General features: G+C 37.4%; 1 protein-coding gene across 6 annotated transcripts in view; it reads right to left on the minus strand.

Annotated features, from left to right (window-relative positions):
• The window catches only part of taf2 (TAF2 RNA polymerase II, TATA box binding protein (TBP)-associated factor), a 105,294-nt gene that overhangs the window by 44,057 nt on the left and 42,028 nt on the right, over window positions 1-19,209 (minus strand). For all 6 annotated transcript variants that reach the window (XR_015756919.1, XM_087986052.1, XM_087986054.1 and 3 more), the window contains exons 12-20: window positions 17,371-17,525; window positions 15,824-15,938; window positions 15,331-15,440; window positions 13,579-13,644; window positions 13,189-13,441; window positions 10,334-10,474; window positions 5,631-5,741; window positions 2,983-3,176; window positions 2,116-2,255 (exon numbers count right to left, since the gene is read on the minus strand). Coding sequence is in view for 5 of the 6 variants with exons in the window: in XM_087986052.1 (XP_087842178.1) it covers window positions 2,116-2,255; window positions 2,983-3,176; window positions 5,631-5,741; window positions 10,334-10,474; window positions 13,189-13,441; window positions 13,579-13,644; window positions 15,331-15,440; window positions 15,824-15,938; window positions 17,371-17,525 (1,285 nt within the window). In the remaining variant the exon portion in view is untranslated. The remainder of the gene's footprint in view (window positions 1-2,115; window positions 2,256-2,982; window positions 3,177-5,630; window positions 5,742-10,333; window positions 10,475-13,188; window positions 13,442-13,578; window positions 13,645-15,330; window positions 15,441-15,823; window positions 15,939-17,370; window positions 17,526-19,209) is intronic.

The raw sequence follows: 19,209 nt of genomic DNA on the forward strand, positions 1-19,209 counted from the left end.
CTTAAGAGACATTTCTTGAAAGTCACATGGCTGAAGATTGGACTCACTTACTACCTAGTTGGAGTTATGGATGTGAGGAATTGGGTTTTGTTTGGAGATGGCTTGGATTTCAGTCAGCCACAGCCTGCTGAAAGGAAGAAGTTACCCAGCTTCTGCCTTTCATTAAAACACCAGTTGAAAGGTCAGGGTGAGAACTGAAATCCAGATCCAGCTGTTCTCCTAAAAAGCATCAGAGAGTTTTTTTTTTAAACAATGCTACGGATAAAACAAACAAAAAAGGGGTGGGGGATATATATACTGAACTTGGATTTCCTAAAGGCATTTAATAAGGTGACATAAGGTGGCATTTAATAAGATTTAAGTGAGATATTTCAGTGGAAAAGAAGTATGGTCCTACAAAAACTTATATTAATATGTACATTTACAAAAAGAGATATATGCAAGGCACAATTACAAGTGAAAGTTTCTATCTTGCAATTAACTGATAAAATCATGTTGGATAATTGAAAACAAAATACTACAAAGCTTCCATTGCTAAATGTTGATAATATTTTGTATTATTGAGTCATACAGTTATACTGCATGGAACCAGATCCTTTGGTCCAACCAATCCATGCCGCCCATAATCCCAGACTAAAATAGTCTCACCTGACTGTGAACATTTCTTGCTCACATACTTATCTAATTGTCTTTTAAACGTTGTAACTATATCCATATCCACCACTTTCTCTGAAAGTTCATTCCATACATGAACCCTTATGTAAAAAAAAAAATTCTCCTCTCACCTTTAAAATATGCTCCTAGTTTTGAAATCCCACCCACTTTAGTGAAAAGACACCTGCCATTCACCTTATCCATATCCCTCTTGATTTTATGAACTTCTAGAAGGTCATCCCTCGATCTCCTGTGCTCCAGTGAAATGAGTCCCAGCCTATGCAGCATCTCCTTATAATTCAAACCTTCCATTCCTGGCAACAAGCTGGTAAACCTCTTCTGAACCCTCTCCAACTTAATAATATCCTTCCTAAAAGAGGGCGACTGGAACTAAACACAGTACTCCAGATGATGTCTCACCAACGCTTTGTACAACTACAACATAACTATCCCAACTCCGAAACTCAAGAAGTCTGAGCAATGAATGCAAGTCTGCTAAATGCCATCTTAGCACCCTATCTATATGTGACACAAACTTCAAAAAATTACATAAGTGAACCCAGAGGTGTCTCTGTTCCACAATACTACCCAAGGCCCTACTTTGCATTGTGCAAGTCCTACCCTTGCTTGTTTTACCAAAGTGCAATACTTCACATTTATTCAAATTAAACTCCATTTGCCACTCTTCAGCCCATTGACCCAAGTAATCAAGGTCTCTTTGTAATGTGAAGTGACTTTCTTCACTGTCTACTACACCAATATTGGTATCATTCGCAAACCTATTAACCATGCCTTCTAGAGTCATAGAGATACATTCGCATCGAAATCATTTATATAAATTACAAACAAAAATGCAGCTAGCACCAATCCCTGTGGAACACCACGGGTCACAGGCCTCTAGTCCAAAAAAAGCTATCCTCTATTACTGCTTCTTGCCATTGAGCCAATTTTATATTCAATTGGCAAGATCACCCTGAATCTCATGTGATCCAAATTTACTAATTACTCTACCACACAGAACATTGTTGAAGGTTTTACTAGTTTAAGTAAACAATGCCTACCGCTCTGCCCTCATCAATCTTCTTGGTTACATCCTCAGAAAACTCAATCAAGTTTGTACGACACTACTTCCCTCACACAAAACCAAACTGACTATCCCTAATCATTCTTTGGTTCTCCAAATGCATACAAATCCCCTCTTTTGGAATCACTAACAACCTATCCACCATCAAAGTCAGACTCACAGGTCTGAAGTCCCCAGGCTTCTCCTCACATCCCTTCTTAAACAAAGGCACAACATGAGTCACTGTCCAAACATCCAGCGTCTCACCCATAATTATAGATGATACAAATACTTCTGCAAGAGGCTCTGCAATTTCCTCCCTAACTTTCCATAACATAGGATACACGAGAAAAGGCGCCATATTAAAATTCAAATGTAGTCACACATCAAGACCAAACCTTGTGTATAATCCACAACTGCTTCCAAAGCTGCAATGCGAACATCAACGAAGTGTCCATATTCTGCGTATGATTTGAAAAGTGATGGATCACTGGGAATATGTCCATTCTTCTGTAGCACCCGAATAGCTTTCAGGCAACTGCAAAGTAAACAAAGCAAGTGCACTGTTTAAAAATATTGAAGCGTCTATGTTCTTTGTGGTTCAACAATGGATTGAATTCTATTAGTGAATATCTAGAGGCAGTTAAGTTTATTCAGTTCCCAATCATGACACAATTAAGTTTCCATTTTCTGAAGCTAACATGTGAGAAGGTAGAAGAACGAACAAGGCCAGAACTGAAGTTGTGGGGGTAGAAGATTAAAAGCTTGTAGATGATTGCATAGATTATTATAATAATAGGTTAGAGAGGTCTAACAAATTCAGTGTGTTAGTAAATAGGTAACCAGTGTAGCTCAATTCGTATATCTAAAAAATTCTCAAATTTCACGTAACAAAAAGACAAGGTGCATCCTTTAAAAAATTTTTAAAGTACAGCTTCAGTAACTTACAGCACTCATCAATTCCAAAATTAATTTCCAGCATTGTGATTGATCCTGTATGCTTTTGTTTTGTTGGCCATATCCCTCCAGTTCTTCCTTAGCCCATACCGTCTACCAGATTTCATTGAAATCTGTCCATTAATTTTTCAGGTGCTTCTTTTTTAAAAACACAGACGGGATGAAAACAATAATTCCTACCACCTTCAGTTGTACAGGTAACTAGATTTTCACCAAATCATTACTGCTGAAACTAATGGTTAAGAACAGGACTTCCACTAACTTGACATGCTGTTAATTTGGATTTGTAAATATTTATCAAGGAGTACCTGACAGTTATTGTATTTCTGTAACTTGGAAGCAGCTTCTCCATATTTAGAAATCGGGTGATCTCTTCCAGAATTAGACGAACATCAAGATTGAGATTGTCCAAAGTTCGAACCTCATTGTTGATGCTAATTGCAGGTGTCACTGAGTTGGCAAGTGCATCTATAAGTTCAGCACGATAATAGTTGTCTGAAAACTTGAAGCAATTTTAAATAGAATAATTAAAATAAACCAGATGGAAAGACAATCTTACAATCAAAAACAGTTAACTTTCTGTACATTTCTTGGAAACATTAGCTGGCATTGTTGACATAACAGTTTTTTAAAAAAAATCAAAATCTTCAAATCCAAAGACTAGAAGATTTAGAAAGAAATGGAGCATAATAGTTATGTTAATTCAGGGACTAGATTTCAAATCCCACCATGGCAGATAAGGAATTTAAATGCAATTATTGAAATAAATCTGGAATTTTTACAACTTATAACACTAACCGTGGTCAACTGCCAGATATTACCAAACATCTCCTTTGTTACATCATTTACTGAAGGTAATCTGGCATCATTATCCAATCTCAATTTATGTGTAACTCCAGACTCCGTAATATGGCTGACTTCTAACCATCCTCTGGACTAAAACAAGTCAGTCCATTAGGAATATACTTCGGCATTGATCAAGACCTAGATACACCGAGTTCAGTGATGGACAATGAAACACACCCATTCACCATTAATGCAGACCTTTTACTTATTACTGGTTTTAGTCTTTAGAGTTTCAGAGGATGGTTAGTAGTCAGCCATATTATTAACAGTCTGGAGTCGAGATCGGATAACAGTGCCAGATTTCCTTCACTAAATGATATAACGAAGTGGATTTTTGGCAATATTTAGCAGTTGACCACTGCTAGTGCTTTTTCTTTTAAATTCCAGATTTAAATAATTGCATTCAAATTCCTGACCTGCCATGATGGGATTTGAAATTGAGTCTCTGAATTATCATAACCATTATGCTACCATTTCTTTCTAAATCTTTCAATTTTAGGATTGAGAGTACAAAGACATAGATAAAGCATTTGCAACTGCCCTAGGCAGAAATGTTAATTGATAAGCCTGTCTTGGCCATGTATGAAAATCCTTTGTATCACAGTTGCTAATCTTGACCATTTCAATTCATTCCATGTGCTGTCACAAACTGGCTGACAGTACTGCATTCGGTAAGGAAACCAACAATGTCCCAGATGTCATATTGAGGACTTGCACAATAAAGCTCGACAAGTCTCCAATCAAGCTATTCCAGTACAGGTGCAATGTTAACATCTAACTAAATTTGGAAACTTGCCAGGTATGTCTTGCTCACAAAACATAAGACTATCTTTCTCCAGTCAATTATCATTCAACTCTCATTACCAAAGTTATGCAAGGTATCACTGATAGAGCTATGTTCTGATACTTAATAACCTGAGTATTGATACCTAGTTTAGTTTCAGCCAGAACCACTCAGCTCAGTGACTTAAAAATACTTTTACAAGTCAAAAGATGACAATTCTGTAGTTGACATGAATAGGCATCAAAGCATTTGACCGAGATCAAAGTACCACATCAAAACTAAAGTCAATAAGAATCAGAGGGAAACAGTATACTCACTGAACTCGTACAGAGCACAAAGTAAAACTGTTGTGGGAGACAAATCATTTCTGCTCCAGTACATTGCTCTTGTTGTTCCTCTGAACCTTTCCTCGGGACTACACCCTAGATGCAACCATCTTGAGCTTTCTCATTAATGACCTTCCTTCCACCAAAAGCTCAGAAGTATTATGTCAGTTGATTATTGCAATATTGTTTATTAGCACTCCATAATAATGGAGCAGTCCTTGCCAAGGTGTGGACAATATTCTCACTGGCTGCTAAGTGGCGAGTAAGATTTGCACCACACAAATATCAGGTAATAACCATTGACAAGTGACAATCTAACCACTTCCTTGACAATAAAAATCACTAACATGAAATTCTACGTTTAACCCCATGGTCAACATTAATTTGATCAGAAACTGAACCAATCACAAATACTGTGGCTTCAAAAGTAGGCCAGAAGCTGGTACCCTGCAAAAAACTTAATCGAGTTCCTAAAAGCAAGGTACAGGTCAGGCAATGTAATGGAATAGTTTCCACTCGTCTGGAGAAGTGCAGTTACATCAACACAAGTAGTCTGACACTGTCCTGGATAAAGAAATCCATTTGATTGGCATCTCATCTGCTAACTTGGTCACATTTCCATCAATGGCTTCATTACTTATCATCTACAAGATGCATGACAGCTATTTGGGAAGGGTTTGTCAACAATTCCTTTCAGGCTCATCACTTTTGCCACCTAAATGAACAACAGTAGTGAGCATATTTGAAAACCACAACTCAAAAGTTTCCTAAGTTCCACACCATCTCAGCTTGGAGATATATAACCATTCCTTCATTGTCATTCAATCAAAATTCTGAAAATCTCCATATAACAGTAGTTTGTGTATGTTTGAACTACGAGGACTGCAGAGGTTCAAGGAGACCACCACCTTTGAAAAAATAATTAAAGCTGCACCAGCCTTGCCAGGGATATCTATTTCCCATGAATGAATACAAAATGGAATGTCAAAAGATGTATTACCTTATTCTTTCTGTTGTCGTTGTATTTAATGAGGTCCAAAATAAAGGCTAATACTTCCTTGGGACACTGGTTATGGATATCCCGCAGCAAAGCCATAGCAACAGGCATGGTCTGTGAAACGGTAATATTCATTGGTCAACTTCCTTATGTTTCTAAAAAATGTGACAAACAAAGAGTTTCTGGAAAGACTTTCATGCTCCAGTAATGAATAATTCACAGCAATTTTATTTTTTTTAAATATAGAAAACAACTAGTGTGCTTAAAAAAATTAATCTAACATTTGTTACAAGGCTGCTTAATTTAACATTATAGTCTGGATAGGTACCAGTGAATTTCCTTTTTGTTTAAAGTCAAAGTTTTGCATTCCAGATATTTAAAAGAAGTCTCAAGATTCCATGGGTTTGAACCAACAAATTAAACTACTTTCCAAATTTGGAGCAGTAAAATAATCTATAACAGACACACAAGTTGCTCTCTAACATCCAGAATTAATACAAGGTAAATATGATTAACAATGATCAAATACCTGAGGGAACAGTAAATACAGTAAGGACAGATACCACAGATTTGTTAGATCTCATTTGGGCACTAGCAAACATGTGGGTCACCAAAATTCATTGAGATGTTGTCTCATTCGTTAAGAGATTGCAATTCTTCATTTCCAAAGATCTAGTCTTAAAGTTCACTGAAAAATCACCATCTGAGATCTTAGTGCTTCAACCCCTTCTCTAAAAGGTTAAACTTGCCACCAGCTTTCTGTCTGTCTCTCTCTCATGAAAGAGCAGTTTATGGCCCTCTGGAACAATGGTGATGTCAGTGAAGTTGATTTATGGATGGTGTGATAGACCAAGACACTATATTCCTATTTAAATGGGGTGAAAATCTCAAGACACTATTTAAAGAGTAGTCAGGTTGCTCTGTATTTTGACCATTAATTCTTTCCACAATATTGAAACAAGTTATCTAGTTCAAATTTGAAAGAAGTTTGATTGTGCAACTTGGTTGCCTAATAGCCTCAAAAAGGAAGACTACACTTCCAAAATAATTAAATGATTGTGGAGCTGAGGATATGATAAGTCACATTTTTTCTAGTTTAACAGGGAGATACGTATTAAGAGTAAATTTAATTGAGATAAATAAAATTTGGCAGTGCTGAAGTGTATCTACTTCAAGAAAAAGAGTAAACACACAGATAGCTGAAGGCATAGATACAAAATGCTACTATTATATCATGCTATTACTAAAACATGAATTAAGGAAGCTCAAAAGGCCTGCCTATTCAATTTTCATATTATTTGGTGAGGGGTCTTAAAGTTAAGTGAATAGCAATTTCAAGGAAACAATCACAACTTTGAGGTGGGATGATTATAGTATAAAGTTAATCAATTCAACGCTAAGCTGATTTGATTAGGATATGGATTAAGCTAAGGAACAAAAAAAAAGGGATTTTCAAGCCTCTGCAATTTCTCCTCCAAGACTTTTACCACCCAGACTTGGAAATATGCTGCAGCTCCTTCAATTTACTGAAATAGTTTGAGCATAACCAGAGCAGAATTCATGAGATGCATTAAAGAAAACCTATTTGGCTAGAAAGTAGCATGTTCAACAAATCAGAGCGCAACTCTAAGCTTAGTCTTTGGAAATTAAGCTGGACAAGTAGAAGGAAAGGCATTTTGGTGGTACTGATCATAACATAATTATAGAAAAAAAAAGGAGTATTCAGAGTGCTAAACTGGGGCAAGGCCAATTAAACTAAACTAAAGACTGATTTAGCAAAATTGGACCATGAACACTGACTTTAACACAAATCACTGACAGAGCAGTGGGAGGCATTCAGAGGGCAGCTTCAGAGTAAACAGGTTTCCACAAAGGAAAATGGTGTAACAATAAAATCTAGAGCCCCTTGGATGTCAAGGAGCTTCCAAGGTCAAGTCCATCAAGAAATCAACACTAGAAAAGGAGTGTAAACAGTGGAGATCGAAATTAGAGAGGAAATTAGGAAAGCAAAGAGAAAGCAAAAACATGAGACAACAAAATCAAAGTGAACCTAAAAAGTTTTATCACTACATTAATAATGAGAATAACTAAAGACAGCAATGCCAATTACAGACTACAAAGGTAACCAATGTGTAGAGACCAATGATATTGATATAGCTCTTAATGAAAACTTTGCATGATTTTACAAGGATGGATGTGTAGATATTGCAGTTAAAGAGGAGTGAGGAGTAATGGATGAGATACATATAAGGAGGGACGAAATATTACTGATAAGCATCCTTAAAAAATGGATAAATCACAAAGCAGAACCAAACAGACCAAAAGCTGCTAAAGAAGCTGAGGGTATATGCTGGAAGGTCTGACCACCAGTTCCCAAACCTCACTAAACATAGGTGTAAGTACTGGCAACTGATGGCTTGCCAACGTTGCCCCTTTGTTTAAAAAGGGAGCGAGAAATAGATTAAACAGTTACAGGCCACTTAAACTAACTTCACCATGGGCAAATTATTGGAAGAAATTCTGAAAGACAGGATAACTGTCAAAAACTAGAGATGAAACAAAAAGTAGTCAGCATGGATTTGTTAGGGAAGGATCCGGTCTGATTAACTTGCTTAAATATTTTTGAGGATGCAACAAGGATGATTGATGAGGGTAATGTAGTTGATGTGGTTTGCATGGGTGTTAGCAAGGCATCTGAAGAAAGTTCTATACAGACTGGTTTTTAAACAGAGGATCCAGGATTCTATAGAAAGCGGGATACAAAGTTTGTTCATTTCAGAAAACAGTAATGTTTGATGAGTGCTTTTGAGACTTGTTGCCAGTTCGATTCTACAGAGCTCTGCACTGTCACCTGCATTATGTAGTATATGAAAACGATTTGTAAGTATAAGCAGGATGCATAATTAAGAAGCTTTCAGGTGATAGAAAAATTGGCTGCATGCTGGTTATTGAGGGAGACTACAAACTACAGAAAAATATCAATGGACAGATCAGATGGGCAGCTAAGGGATAAGTGGAAATCAACCCAGAAAAGTGAGGGGGAAATCCATTTGAGGTGGTTAAGAAAGGTAAAAGAAATGTACAACTAATGATAGAATGCTGAGTGGTGCAGAGGAAACAAAGTGAATGACTGCAGATGCCTGAAAAAGAGCAGGACAGGTCAATGAGGTGGTAAGAAAGGTACAGGGAATTAGTCAAAGTTAGACTGTAAGAGCAGGGAGGTTATGTTAGAACTGTATAAATCACTAGAGAGATTACAATTAGAGTACTGTGTGGAGTTCTAGCCACCTCAATACAGAAAGAATTACAGAAAGAAGTATAGATTAATGAAAATGTTGCCAGGGGACGGGAAAGTGAAACTCTGGTGAAAAGATTAGATACTCTGGATTGTTTTGCTTGGAACAGAAGTAGGCAGAGAAGGGATTTAATTAAAATCACAATATTACAAAGGACCTAGATAAGGTTAATGAGAAGGTTCTACTTCCTTAGCAGTGGCCAGTGAGCTTAGGTTTAAAAAGTGATTGATAGAAAGCTTAGAGAAGAGAAGAAGAAAAAAAGTTTTCATCCAGAAGGTGGGAGGGCAATAGAGATAGAAACCTTTAAATCATTTGCACCTGCAGGCTCCGGAGAAAGGCTGGAAGCTGGGATTAGACTCAAGGGCTTGTTTTTCATCTGATGCAAACATGATGGATCAAGTGCCCTTTTCTGTGTTGCAAATTTTCTATTATTTTATGAAAATAATTATGCTATTCCTTCTTCTAGAGCTAACTTTGACCAGATTTGACAGGTTAGACAACTGTCAGTCAGAATGATACACAACAGACAAAGGAGTAAAATGTTTCAAAACTTCCTTAAAATCAGTGCTTAAGGCTCCCCACATTTCATCATAATTGCAGTTTCCAAGCAATGCAAAGTTCTTTCTATTGTTTGTTCAGGCAACACTGGCTAGGCCAGTATTTCTTGTCCATCTTTAATTGCAGTGAGCTGCCTTCTTGAACCAATGTGGTCTTTGGAGAGTAGGTAATACCACAGTGCTATTAGGAAAGTAGCTCCAGGATTTTGGCCCAATGATAGTGAAGAAACATCAGATGGTGTGTGGCTTGGAGAACCTACAGCAGTGGTGTTTCCATGCATCTGCTTCCCTTGTTCTTCTACACAGTAGTCATAGGTTTAGAAGGTTTTAAGAGGGGACTTGGTGCAATATTTATAGATGGTACACCCTGCTGCCACTGTGCATCAACAGTGAAGGAAGTGAATGTTGAAGGTGAGGTGAGATGCCCATCAAGCAGGCAGCTTTCTCCTGGATGGTGTCATGCTCTAAGTGGCGTTGCAGCTGCACTCATCCAAGCAAGTGGACAGTTTTCCATCACACTGCTGACTCGTGCTTTGTAGATGGTGTTCAGGCATTAGGAAAACAAAAGGTGTGATACTTGCTTCAGAAATCCTGGCTTTTGAAGCCACAATATCTATTTAGCTGGTTGAGTTCAGTTTCTGGATCAGTGTCATATTCAAAATGAAATAAGCATCATTGTAAAAGGTATTAAAAACTGCAAATCCAAGACAGAATTGGCAGACAGAAAGAATAATTTCACCAAAGAAAGTTAATGGTGGTGTTTTATGTAATGAAAAATATCTCCACTAACATTTCATTAACACAAGTAATTAATTTCTTCTACAACAGTGAGAATATTATTAAAAAAGGTTACCTTCTGTAGAAAATAACTTTGAAAATTCATGAAATTATTGGTCTTAACAATGTTTGAACAACTCTTGCAGCAGAACATTCGTGTAAAGAGTGATTTCATGGCTGGAGGACCTGTCCAAGTATTCACCATTGCATTTGCAATCTGAAGGAAAAATTCCAGACAACATACAAAAATTTAAACTATTGCCTAATGAGTGCGCCCACATTTCAATTTCTAAATGAACAATGATTTCTACTGCTGGGCCCTAGACTGATTGACCGCAGACTATTTGTTTGAGGCTGAATTCTCGGTCTTAGACAGCCAGTCTTTGACATGCAAGTTGAGAAGACCTGTGGATTAATCTAACCATTCTAGCTCTGCAAGATACTAAAATTCAAAATCAGACATTAACCACACACTAAGCTCTGTTGAGCACCTATGCCTTCAAATAGTAAAGTTACAGATATACTGCTTGATGCCTGATTGAGACGATTTCCCAAATATCATAAAGGGGTTGGATAGTGAATTACAGTGGGGTCTACTTTTCGTCAGGTAGAAATTCTCGCAAGGTGGGTAATTTCATCTTAAGTGTCAGTAAAGTACTGACAAAATGTAAGACTAATATAAATCTCTCTCCATAAAGCACCAAAATTTAATAAATCTTTCAGTGTATACTACAGATACATTATCAAACAAGATTGGAAACCAAATTACGTAAGGAGATATTGGACAAAAACAAAAAGCTTGTTCAGAGTATGATTTTCCGGAGCATCTTGGAGGAAGGAAGAGGAAGAGAAGTGCAGAAGTGTAGGGAGAAAACTGTACAACTTAGGATCTTGGCAGCAGATTGCAGATTATGCAATGGCGAAGTATGAAGCAATTAAAGTCAAACTGTACAGGAGGACAGGTATATATACTTTAGAGGGTTCTAGGGCTGGAGGAGATTACAAAGATTGAGAGGGACAAGGGCATGGAGAGACATGATGATAATGGGATGAAGGACTTATGCCTGAAACGTGAACTCTACTGCTCTTCAGATGCTGCCTGACCTGCTGTGCTTTTCCAGTGCCATCCTTTTCGACTGTTTAATAAGGCGTTGATGCAGGTTAGTAAGCATAGGGTTATGGACAAGCAGGACTTGCTGCGAGTTAGGAAACAGGAAGCAATACTTTGGCTGAAGGGGGCAGAACTTTGGAGACAGCGCATTGGATTACTTGAAGCCTCAAGTTAAGATAACCTTTGATATAAAATGAGATAGCTGACATAACAAATGATCTAAGCTAGGCACGTGGCCATAAACTCCAATCAGGTTAGTAATGACATTAAGGTTGCAAATACCTGATTCAACCCTTATTGCCAGGGAGAGGAATGGAGTCAGTGGGAGTGAATGAAGCTCGTGGCAATTATCAAAGACAATGACTTCAAGTCCTTCCAGTGATTAGGTGGAGGAAAGCTTTGTTCATGCAGTACTGGATTTTGAACAAACAGCAGGAATAGGGTAATCATAATTAGTGGTCACAGAGTTAAGCAGTGTCAGTTTATTTCTGGAAACTGCTTTTAGATGATGTCACTGAGGGGTAACAGGCAAGCTCAGTTCTCCAGATGAAACAGTACAGGAATTGGAAGAGAGACCACTGCAGTGTTAAAAGGTCAAAAAAGACCTGACTGTGAAACAACCAAACAAATCAATGCAGAATAAATTCATTTCAACATGTAGCCAAAAGTGACATTTTAGAACAGGTAGTTGTCAGGTGACTGATTTTGATGATTTCTTTATAACAAAGGTGCATATAACATCACTCTCCTGAGAAGTATTCATTTTCTGATGTCGACAGATAACACAAATATTCTATTTTCTTTAAAAATTTGCAAAGAAATCAGCTTGATAAGCAAATCCAAAAACAAATAGGTAATGAGATTTCAACATTAACATAGAATCAAACAATATGGTTTTCAGAAATATCAGGAAAAATCATAGCATTAAGTAGCCGCAGGTAGATAGGATAGTGAAGGAGGAGTTTGGTATGCTTTCCTTTATTGGTCAGAGTATTGAGTACAGAAGTTGGGAGGTCATGTTTCGGCTGTACGGGACATTGGTTAGGCCACTGTTGGAATACTGCATGCAGTTCTGGTCTCCTTCTTATCGGAAAGATGTTGTGAAACTTAAAAGGAATCAGAAAAGATTTACAAAGGCATTGCCAGGGTTGGAGGATTTGAGCTATAGGGAGAGGCTGAACAGGCTGGGGCGGTTTTCCCTGGAGCGTTGGAGGCTGAGGGGTGACCTTATAGAGGTTTACAAAATTATGAGGGGCGTGGATAGGATAAATAGACAAAGTCTTTTCCCTGAGGTCGGGGAGCCCAGAACTAGAGGGCATAGGTTTAGGGCGAGAGGGGAAAGATATGAGAGACCTAAGGGGCAACTTTTTCACACAGAGGGTGGTACGTGTATGGAATGAGCTGCCAGAGGAAGTGGTGGAGGCTGGTACAATTGCAACATTTAAAAGGCATTTGGATAAGTATATGAATAGGAAGGGTTTGGAGCGATCTGCGCCAGGTGCTGGCAGGTGGGACAAGATTGGGTTGGGACATCTGGTTGGCATGGACGGGTTGGACCAAAGGGTCTGTTTCCATGGTGTACATCTCTATGACTCTAAACACATGCTCCATCTTCCACTGAACCACAGAATTCCTCACACAAAGGAAAGAGGAGCTTGATAATGCTTTTCACAGCCTGAGGATGTTTAAAGGTTTCAGAGACAAAGTAATTCTTTTGAAATATAGTCAGTTTCCTAGGAACCTCCAACACACAAGCCTCTTTCCCATCCTTTCAATAAGTCATACCGCTTAATCAGTTACAGAATTTCTTTGTAGCTCACCTTTGCCAGGCGGAAGCAAGCATGCATTCTGACTTTGTAAAAGCACTGCTCTTGCTCCAGGATATCTGTTAGTGCTAGCCGGGATGCTGGAGTAGGAAACTTTTCTAAAGCATGAATTGATTCCTCCTGTGCAACCACATCCCTCTCAAAGCGGAGCTGGTACTGCCACATGAAATCAGCCTGCTCAAATTCCACTTTTCTCAAAACTGACATGTCTGGATCTATTCTTATCCACAGTAATGGGGAATCAGCACTACAAAAAGCAAATTGAATAGATTCCTTTAATATAATTTATCAGGTATAAGTATGATTTTTCTGAATAACAGAAGATGCCTAAAGTTAGTAATTTCACTGGATAAAAATTACTTTAGAGAAGTGAAAATGACTTACTCCATAGCAGAAAGATCCATATCCACTTCTTCTCCATTCAATAATGGAATCTTCTTTTTCTTATTCCTAATGGAAGAATAATGTCTTTCAAGTAAAATTACCAACAGATCAACATGAATAAGCCATCTTATTTTTTTGTTTTTAAAAATCTACCTTTGAAACAACTCCCAGACATCAAAATCCAATTATTTTTAATTGCCAAAATCTATCAGAATTGCAGTTGCAGATATATGGATCTCTCAATGGTAATTAACTTATGTAAAATAACTGAAGTTTGCAATATCTTATATTCACCATGTAAAATAATTCAAATAACATTTTAGATTGTTTGCACTATTACAATAAGAACAAATAGTACTAGGACACTGTTCTACTGGGTGTTTGGCTACGCACAGGGTTTATTTTGGGTTAGGATTAGAATTGAAACTGTAACTGCCCCTAAATGATCTGGATTCCTGATCAATTCAACCTTTCGAATGGATAAATCACTAAGATCAGTTGGGTCATGTGGGTAAATGGACTGAGGAACAGATCAGCAGGCGAGAAAGACTGAATTGCTCTCATTGCGCAACACTTACAGAAAATGCAAATACCTATGTGTTCGCTTGCCAGCAAAATATAAAATTTTGAAACTAAACACCATTTCTAAATGAACTGATAAAAAGTTGATCCAAACAAAAGTTAATCAAAATAAAACTTGGACACTGACCTCACCAAGGTGGCAACTTGAACAAAATCTTCAAAATTTTTAATCTTAGTTTCATAAACTTCAAAAACAATTGCCATGCATTTTTAAAATGACCAATAAGATGTAAGATGACCAATTTTGTTTGTCAAAAGGAAGCAAAAGAATATACTTGAATCCAATGAGGCTGTAGAGTAATGGAATGGTAAAAAGATACATACAGGAATATAATCTTCAGACCTCTGACTATTAAACATCCTGAGGTCAATAGTTATACAATTTCACATCTCTATTGTATTTGTAACAGCCTTATGACAATGGAGTATTAGAATAAAAATATTTTACAAATAGTCCTAAAATTTCTAAGTAGACTTGTAAACATTTACAGTGAAATTAGTATCTGTACTGCAACAGTACTTCTTTAAGTCTATGTTAGATGCCATTCCATTTTTCCCACATTATTCTTCTCAGGCCAAACACCTCTCATTTCTTTCATCGCTCTCATATTATCTCAATTTCATCCCTACCAGGTAGTTCCATCTTCCATTCAATACCTCCCCCAGGACTCCCAAAATTGCTCCCATGCCAACCTCAGTCTCATCCTCATTTGTCCACGATCCACTTCTCCTTCATTCCCATTCAAATCAATTTTCCAACCCACAAGCCCTTTTATCCTCCCTTGCTCCTTTATCACCTGCTTACCTCGACCACTAACCATCAGTACATAATTTTCCAGACATTCTATACTGACTGGAGAAAATCTGGAAATGAATTAGCCTGATTCAACATTTTCTTTAAAAATAATTAGTTTTTGGATTAAATCAGAAATAACACCACTAACTGATTTTATGATACTCTGTACTGGAGTAAAAATCTGCCTTACTCTTTCTAATTATGGATATTCTTACAGTCATGAAAGACCTTTCATAACGCACTTTCCATTCAAACATGCAACTGCTAACAAAGGGACCAAATCCTACTAAACTCTTTGCTCCATATGAAAACAAAAGAAAATTTAACCTCTATTTTAGCTCAAATATTTTATTTCCCAAGGTACAAACACCTACCGTCTGCTCTTGGAATGGCAGGGAATATCATGCTTGAGGCTGTTTTCTTCAATTTGTAGTGTGTGGTTAAATGATCCATCTAATTCCTGGACTGTCACTTTCAGTGGTCCCTGCAAAATGAAGAATTAATTTGTCCTGCCAAAGTCTATTTTGTTTAAGAATGAACGATTAAACACTTCCAGAAGATAGCTGATTTAATAACACTTCAAAATGTGAAAAAGTGACCTAATTAGGTTAAAGGAAGGAATTGTTTGAACATTTACCTCATTTGTGAAAATGAACCAATAATAGTTTTGCAAGAGACCTCGCCAGATGTGCAATGATTGGTTTACTTACAATTCATCCATCAAATTTCACACATATACTTGATCCAGAAGTCTATAACTCTGATAGTTTTAACTGAAAAAGTGAATACTCTGCAACCTAAGCTGGTCTCCACATAAATTGAAAGATCAGGACTGCATTCATAAAACTGAGTTTCAATGATCCTTACCACATATTTCTGAGTTCCCAAAGAAGTACAATCTTGCTTCAGTTCCAATTCCAAGATGTTTCGTTTTCTGTTAAATGCAAAGCTGCCAAAAAACTTCACGACACCACTCTGATCACTAGTGCATATAATTAAGGCTCTTTTCATGAATTAAACAATTTCAATTAAATATGACAATTTAGTAAAAGGAAATCTACACAAGTTTGTGCAATACCTACAGTACTTCTGAACTGATGACATGGGTTTAACAACTCAAAAATTCAATAAACATGTGCGGAGAGCTGTGGGTTTGTAGTTTGTAGAAATATCTGGAACAAATGAGATGATTTTTATGCTAAAACAGCAACATTAAAGGACTATCATGATGAGCAGAACAAAATTTGATTATCAAGTTTGAAGATTTGCAGCTCAGGTTGACCTTCTGGATGCAGGTTTTCTCACTGAGCTAGAAGGTTCATTTGCAGACGTTTTGTCACCATACCAGGTAATATCATCAGTGAGCCTCCGGATGAAGCACTGGTGGCATGGCCCACTTTCTATTCATGTGTTTAGGTTTCCTTGGGTTGGTGATGTCATTTCCTGTGGTGACATCATTTCTTGTTTTTTCTCAGGGAGAGGACAATGGGATCCAAGTCGTGTGTTTGTTAGTCTACAGGAAAACAACATATACTGACCAAATACTGAACTACAGAAGCAATCATCCCTACACCCACGAACGAAGCTGCACTAAAACATTTCAACAAGCCACCACATACTGCAGCACAGAGGAACTACACAGAGCAGAGGTAAATTGTCTATACAGTGTATTCAAAAAGAATGGGTATTCAATGAACACAGTCCGCAGATTTCTCAGCAACAAACCCCAACAAGCAGACAAAAACCCTAGCCACTCTCCCCTATAAAGGCATCTCGGAAATGTCTGTCAGACTATTCAAATCTCTTGGCATCATGGTAGCCCACAAACCCACCAACACACTAAACAGCAGCTAATGAACTTGAAAGACCCTATACAAACAACAAACAAAACTAATGTAATATCTTACAAGACCTGAAACAAACACTACATAGGACAAACAGGCAGAAAACTAGCCACTAAAATATATGAACATCAACGAGCCACAAAAAGACATGACCCACTCTCACTAGTGTCCTTACGTACAGATGAGGAAGGACACCACTTCAACTGGACAACACATCCATCCTAGGACAAACCAAACAGAGACACGCACGTGAATTTGTAGAAGCATGTCATTCCAATCTGAACTCTATCAACAAGCACATTGACTTGGATCCCATTTACCACCCCCGAGAGAAAGAACACGAAATGATATTGTCACAGGAAATGACATCACTAACCCAAGGAAGCCTAAACACAAATAAAAACCGGGCCATGCTGCCAGTGCTTCACCCAGAGGCTCACTGATTATGTGACCTAGTATGGTGTCAAAAAGTCTGTAAACGAGCCTTCCAGCTCAGCGAGCAAACCTACATCCAAAATTTGATAATAGTTTCAAATTTTGCAGAAGTAACACAAAATCTCAAAAGGATACACCCACTGTTTTATTAAAGGTTGAATATCTTTTCCAGACACATTCGAAATTGATTTTAAAAATCCAGTTGTCGAAAGTAGCATCTGGCTCCACATGTGCGATTGAAACTTCTGTGATGAGGCAGTACTGGCTAAACTCAAAAGTTTGTTGAAGACCTAAAGCAGTGAACAAAGGTTGTTGGACAGCATTATATTACTTGGCACATACAACATTTATAAACTTAGAAACTTCAAGTTTTAGTTCTTGAAAGTCTACCATTACCTCAATACGCTTCTACTATTACCCTAAAAAGAAACTGACTCCAAATTAAAGTAGTATCAGCAGATAAATGCTTAACATGCTCTTCTAATGTTCCACTAAAAAGTGGAGATTTAGGTGTTAACTTTTAGTGATATGCAGGTGGCAGTGTTGGACTGGGGAGGACAAAGTCAAAAATCACACTAGATTATAACCAACAGGTTTATCTGAAACCTCAGGCTTTCAGAGCCCCTCTCCTTCTTCAGGTAGCTCGTGAGACAGAATACATCAGACACAGATCAAAAGGTCATTCACCTCATGTGATTCTATTGAACCAACTTAGATGGCTTTTAAGTCTTTAATCAGTTAGAATGGAGATGGAGGTGCTTTCTTTTAGAGGAGACCTTAAAACAAGGCCCTGCTATCCATGGATGACAAAAAACACAGCCAAGGAGTTATCCCTAACAATTGATTCAACATCAATCCATCAAATCAACATCACAAAAACACGTGATTTGATCATTACCACACTGCTAATTATTAGATATGCTGTGTAAAGATTTATTGCCATGTTGCTGACATTTCAAATAGTACAATTCAAAAATATTTCAAACCAAAGCCCTTTCAGAAGTCCTGAGGTTGTGAAACGTCCTAAAAATTGAAGTTTTCCTTTTGCATTTGTAAACATCAAAATATAATTTAAAGATTGTGATTACTTGGTAAATAAAAATCAGTACAATCCAAGAATTCATGTTTGCTATCTTTGGTCTGCTAAATGAAGAAACATTTTGCAGGCATATTTGCTTGCAGGGGCTTGGAGGAGAAGATTGCTGCTATTTTGTATGGCTTCACCCCATGCCAGTTAACAATTACAGTTCAGATGGGGAAGTGGATCTGAGAAAGAACAAATCAGAATCTCTTCTTAATACTGGGGACTAGAATCTATGGAGGAACTGAAGAACTTCATTTTCCATTCACACAATTACAAGCCTTGGAAGAGCTACAGTGCAGGTATATTTATCAGACAGGTACTAAAACCTTGCCTTGCATCCCCTTGAATTTATGAGATTTGAGGGCATCATCTAAAGGTATTTAAAATGATTAAAGAATTAATTAGGGTAGATACATGAAACATTTCCCTTTGGTGGGAACCCAGAACAAATTTATTATAACCTTAGAGTTTGGTAATTAGGAATTTAATGCGGAACTACTTTCCCTAAATAAAGAATATCCAGAACACTCTCCATCAAAATGTTGAAATTGCTGGGTCAAGTCAAATTTGCAAGAGGGACTTTTTTTTAAGCAAAAGCTGTAAAAGGACAAAAATCAATTATGGGTAAAGAGGATTTGAGTATAGAATAGCCATGATGACTGAACGCATGTTTGACTAACTCAGTTGTTTTCTTTCGAGCTAACAAGGACAGTCAAAAAGGGCAGCACATTGGACATGTCTGCATCAATTTTAGCAAGATTTTTAATAAGACCCTCTTGGCTGTTTAAGAAGAAAACTCATGGAATCCAAAGAAAAATGGCAAGTTGCATGCAAAATTAGTGCATTAGCAGGAAGCAAAAGGCAATTGTTTACAGCTGAATTTCTGGCCA

Source organism: Chiloscyllium plagiosum, unplaced genomic scaffold (assembly GCF_037043375.1).
Source record: "Chiloscyllium plagiosum isolate Xiang-an unplaced genomic scaffold, Cpla_swu_hap1 HiC_scaffold_4, whole genome shotgun sequence".
Classification (NCBI taxonomy): domain Eukaryota; kingdom Metazoa; phylum Chordata; class Chondrichthyes; order Orectolobiformes; family Hemiscylliidae; genus Chiloscyllium; species Chiloscyllium plagiosum.